Raw genomic sequence first — 5,618 nt, 5'->3', positions numbered from 1 at the left:
CACTGGTGAATGACACTGATACTCTTATTTTCAGATTAAAACATCAGTTAGGTACTAGCTTTTTCTTCATTCATTTTTTACTGTATGCTGTGCTGAAAGTGAATCATTGCCCTTGTGCTTGGCCATGCTCTTTGGTTGTCAAGGTCACTTGAGTGTTTTGGAATTTAAGTCTACAAAATTGTCATTAGATTTGTGCTTCAGTTGAATGGTTGTCTGTAAACAATCATCTTAGACCAAAGGAAGGTCAAGTTATCTTTGACTGCTTTTCTAAATGGTCTGATGGTAAAGTCTTGGGTAAACTAATATTTGTTTTAATGTTTCTGTGCTGAAAATAATTTTTGAGAGGACACTATTTTGCCTTCCAGAGATAACGGAGACATCAAATTTCTGACCAAAGGAGATAATAATGAAGTTGATGACAGAGGCTTGTACAAAGAAGGCCAGAACTGGCTTGAAAAGAAAGACGTGGTGGGAAGAGCAAGAGGGTGAGAATTCACTTTTAAGTTATATAGAAGGTTCAGAAACCAGAAAACCATTCAGAAACAAAGAAACTAAATTTATAGGATAATATTAATAGAATCATTCATTACAAATATGTCAGGAGAGATCTAAGCAGTTCTAGTTTGTACTGTGAAGATAAATAAAACATAGACCTTCCTAAAGATCTAAAATCTAAAACTAAATCCACTTATATTATCTCTGTCGTGTTTAATTCTATTTAAAAATAAATTCTCACCTAGAGATTAGTCATCTGTGGATTTTAAATAACAATTATAAGAAATGCTCCCAGAGATAACCACTATTTCACATTTCAATAAATGTTCTAGATACTATCTGTGCCTTTACAGATGTGTGTGAATGCATACATGAGACATAATTTTACCTAGAAAAATCTGATTTTTTTCCACTCAACAGGAAGTTGGAAATAGCTTTTTGGTATCAAATCTACATTTATATCTTTTTAAATGGCTACATGCTGTTCTATTGAGAATCATAGCTTATTTAACCAATCCTCTTTGGATGGACATTTAGGTTATTTCCTATTTTTCATGACTGAAAACAGTTCTGTGATAAATCTTTTAATATTCATCTTTGTATAATTGTTCCAGTAATGAGTTCTGCTTCTGATCCACACAGTAGAGAATGTATCCTCTCGTTAAGAAAACCAAAAAAGGAGATTCTTTTCCTCTCTTGTTGACCCGTTTTATGTTTAACAATTATTAGAAATGTTTTATCTCATCTAAATCTCACCAACTACTTAAGGCCGGAGAAACCGCCTACCGTTTTCTAAGATTTAGCTTTATTTATCAGATTGTGGCTTAAGGCCTCTTTCTACCCCTTAAACCGTTTTTCTGTATTGCATTTCCACTTAGATATCTGCAGGGAGACCAGGAGACTTCTAGCTAGTTAATTCTTTCTAGACACAGGTGAAAAGCTTTGGATAAGAGAGAGGTTAGAGCTACAGATTTATATAAAACTAGAGGGTACTATGGGTGTGTTACCTTGCTTCCCATTAGCAGAGATGATTGAGACTTGGGTCAATCTGATTACACGTTGCTATTACTTTTGTCATTGGCTGGTTTATGCACCGAACCTTCTCTCTCTGGTATCATAACCATATTTGAGTGTAAGTTACGGTATTCACATTTGTATTCACTGCCAAAAAACTGGTTGGTTACATCTGAAAAAGCACTGTAAGATGACAATGATGACTCTTTATACAAACTAATTATTCACATGCTTTAAAAGCTTTATCTAATAGCAGTTTTTATATAGGCTGATTCTTACTTCTATCCTAAAAAAATAAGAACTAGATTTGTGGAAGTTGCCTATTCTGTTTGTACACTAGATCAACTAATTATTTTAATTGCAGCAAGTGAAGACAAGTAGCACCACTATCTCTTTTTTTTTTTTTTTTTTTTTATTTTATTTTTTTTTTTGAGACAGAGTCTCGCTTTGTTGCCCGGGCTAGAGTGAGTGCCGTGGCGTCAGCCTAGCTCACAGCAACCTCAAACTCCTGGACTTAAGCGATCCTACTGCCTCAGCCTCCCGAGTAGCTGGGACTACAGGCATGCGCCACCATGCCCGGCTAATTTTTTGTATATATATATATATTTTAGCTGTCCATATAATTTCTTTCTATTTTTAGTAGAGACGGGGTCTCACTCTTGCTCAGGCTGGTCTCGAACTCCTGACCTCGAGCGATCCACCCGCCTCGGCCTCCCAGAGTGCTAGGATTACAGGCGTGAGCCACCGCGCCCGGCCTAGTAGCACCACTATCTCAAATCATGTGCTTGCTTAAAAAATTGTCCTGTTAGCTCTGGTGCTCTTTGCTAATAAAGCTGTTAGAGACGGGGGTGAATATTGTCCTCACAGGCCGTCAGTGGTATTCCCATGTAAGATCTGTTTCCTAAGGTTGATTTATAGTGTTTTAAAATGTGCCATCACCATAAGCAATTTTTATATTTCTTGCTTTTTAATCCCACAATTTAGGTTTTTACCATATGTTGGTATGGTCACCATAATAATGAATGACTATCCAAAATTCAAGGTAGGAATTTGTGTGTGTGTGTTGTATTTATTTTTTTAAATACTGAAGCTTTTACTTGTGCAGTTGTAAAGATGCAATCTTCTTAAAATGTTTTACCATTAATTTTTCTGAAGAATATTTGTAGTTAACTACAAATTAACATAATTGTTTAAATTATCAGCATTTAAATTAATTATTTAAAGTGGCTGCTTTCACCTGTTGTGTTTACAATGTATTCTAAAATGGCATTTATACAATTGTTACTTTTTATTATGGAAAATTTCAAATATGTAGGAAAGTAGTACAAGAAACTCAGTAATCTCTCAACTTCAAAAATGGTATCTATGTATATTTTTAAATCACTTGAAAAACAATGGGAAACCTACTCAGGAATAAGCACATCATTAGCTGTGTTTGTCAGGTGTTTGATCCTTAGTCCATTGTTGTGTTTTTGGATTTTTAACCATATGTGGCATTGAACAGCTAATTTAGAGAACAAGGCATGGGGGAAGAGGTCATCTGTTGATTCTGTTCTCAGCTCAGTGTTGAACAGACTTCATCTGAATACATTTATAGACCAATTTATTTGTAGGCCTCACAGTGATTTTCCATTGTGTTCTCTTTACAGTATGCTCTTTTGGCTGTAATGGGTGCATATGTGTTACTAAAACGTGAATCCTAAAATGAGAAGCAGTCCCTGAAACCAGACTGAAATGAATTCTGTTGAAAAAGAGAAAAACTAATATATTTGAAATGTTCCACTTTATGTATAAAGGAAAACAGTGTGGAGATGTTTCTGTCTTGTCCAAATAAATGATTCATCAAGTAAAGATGGTTTTCTTTTGTGGACTCTGATTTGAATCTGCCCGATCTCTCTGCCAATTGTGGCAGACTCTGAGCATGAGGGTCTGTGCCACTTCAGGCACCAGGCGGGCCTCTATGGGCCTGGCCTGCTGGTGGGACAATGCGCAGTCCACATGTACAGTTGCAACGTCTGTGTTTCAAAAGTAAAATTCTTAATATAATGGCATTTTGGGGGGAAACAAACAGGCCCTTAACGGGAGATGGTTTCCTATTAAAATGTATCAGATAAATTAATAAAGCCTAACACCTTTTAGAAGGAAGGGATGCAATCTGTTTTGTTTTTGTGGCATATCTTGAGATGGTTTGTTAAATTTTTGAAAAGTGTTTAATAAATTATAAAAACAGTACATACTCCTCTGAAAAATTGCAAAAACTACATAAGGGTGAAGGATGAGCATTGCACAAACTACCAAAGAGCCCTTTCCTCAGTTTCCCCTTTCCATTTCCCAGGGATCTCCCCCATTAAGTTAGACCTTTGCACTAGATCTAGTTCTGCATATAAAAGTCTCTTGTGCAAATATTTATCAAGCACTTTCACCCCAGCCACTGTCTGAGGTGCCGGAGGCACAAAGGCCCAGCCCTGATGGAGCTTGCCCTGGAGTGGGAGGAACAGATGATACACAAGTCTGTGATTTCAGGCAGTGATCATTGCTGTGAAGAAAGACGAAGCAGGGTGAGTGCATACAAGGTGACAGAGGACACTGCTTTGCATGTGGAAGTCAGGGGAGACCTCTAGAGGAGGCGATATTAAGCAGAGTTAAATGAGAGTGAGGCATGTCAGTCCTGGAGAAGCGTGTTTTAGAAGTGGGAGCAGCCAGTGCAGAAGCCCTGAGAAGGGCATGCCGTGGGCACATTAGCACGGTTCTTCTCAAGCTTCAGGGAGTGCACAGGTCACCTGGCTGTTGTCCAGTTCAGTGTCTGACTCAGGAAGGTTGGGGTGGGGCCTGAGATTCTGCATTTCCAACCACTCTCAGGGGCTGCTGCTGCTGGTGCCCAGACCACATTTTGCATAGCCAAGTGTTAGAGGAATAAAAAGGAGGCCAACGATGTTTTAAAATATACTCGTTTTATGAAAATGTTCTCTTTCCACTGAACGATACGACATCGGCATCCTTTCAGAACTTACACATCCACCTCATTCTCTTAGGTTTGTTCAGTTCTGATGTAAGAATAGAGAATCTCTAAAAGTCACTTTCCCACCGTGTGGCCCTGAGCAAGTTACTTCCCTCCGCCTCAGATGGAGGATAAGAACTGCGCTTACCACGCTGGGCTGTCATGAGCAATAAGTAGCTCCATCCTTGACATGTGTGCAGTACCACTCAGTCAGTGTTCCCCTTTGTCACGTGTGTTTTCCTTTTCGGCGTAGACCTGCGCCACATTGCACACCTGTACGGGTACCTGGCCTGAGCGAGCTCCTAGTATGGGAAGGACCAGCATGAATGATCCACTGGGGGCAGCCTGCCCCTTAATCCTCCTTCTCCACTGAAACAGGCTATTGCAACAATAATGGACCTCCTGTTGAAATCAGCAACGTGAAAGGGAAAAAAAGGCTTCTAGAATACTTTCTAAAAACATTATTCCCTCGTGCCCTTTAATAAACTGTTTTCTTAAGAAAAAAATGGATTTTTCTTCCCTTAACTAAAAATGGAATTTTTAAATGTTGGGTCAAAATTTTATTATTTTATCATCTTCCTGGGGTTCTGTAGTAGGTTAATATACACTTTTAAAAAGCTCTTCATGTGGCTAAGCTTCTTGGCGATTCTTTGAACATGCCTAACGTTTTGAAGTGAACTTTACAAAGAGAGCTCAGAGCCCTGACGTGGCTCAGCCAGTGCTGGATGCTGGATCGAAGTTCTTTTATCTGGGGGTTTCAGCTGCAGCCTCAGCGTCTGGAACATACCAACAAGAATCGGGACTGGATCTAGCAGATAAAATCAGCGCTGTGATATCCAAGTTGCTTGCAGTTTATTCATCAGGTACAGTCCACAAAGGCCCCACTGAGTTATAAGAGGACACTTAGGAAGAAGTTAAATGTCATACTGTGTTTAAGATCAATTTAGGTTTCCATTAAAACTGGAAAGTTTCTACTGTGGGATAAGCTTCAGTTTTTTCAAGAGGTTACTGGTAAAACCTCCAATTTCCTAACCCACAGGCCTTAGCCCAGCTCTTCAGCCTTCTCCCCTTTGACAATGTGTTAATTTTGTGCAAATACTAGAAAAACACA

At 38.8% G+C, this 5,618-nt stretch overlaps 1 protein-coding gene across 4 annotated transcripts in view; it reads left to right on the top strand.

Annotated features, from left to right (window-relative positions):
* The window catches only part of SEC11C (SEC11 homolog C, signal peptidase complex subunit), a 15,684-nt gene extending 12,324 nt beyond the window's left edge, over nt 1–3,360 (top strand). The window contains exons 4-6 of one of the 4 annotated variants that reach the window (XM_069467940.1): nt 366–485; nt 2,494–2,551; nt 3,159–3,360. In XM_069467940.1, coding sequence (XP_069324041.1) covers nt 366–485; nt 2,494–2,551; nt 3,159–3,212 — 232 coding nt within the window. In that variant the 3' untranslated portion in view covers nt 3,213–3,360. The remainder of the gene's footprint in view (nt 1–365; nt 486–2,493; nt 2,552–3,158) is intronic. The other 3 variants (XM_069467943.1, XM_069467941.1, XM_069467942.1) reach the window with 3 other exon arrangements.
* The last annotated feature ends 2,258 nt before the right edge of the window (nt 3,361–5,618 follow it).

Source organism: Eulemur rufifrons, chromosome 5 (assembly GCF_041146395.1).
Source record: "Eulemur rufifrons isolate Redbay chromosome 5, OSU_ERuf_1, whole genome shotgun sequence".
NCBI lineage: Eukaryota > Metazoa > Chordata > Mammalia > Primates > Lemuridae > Eulemur > Eulemur rufifrons.
Note: the sequence above shows the minus strand (reverse complement) of the source record. Positions and strands in the feature narration are given on the sequence as shown.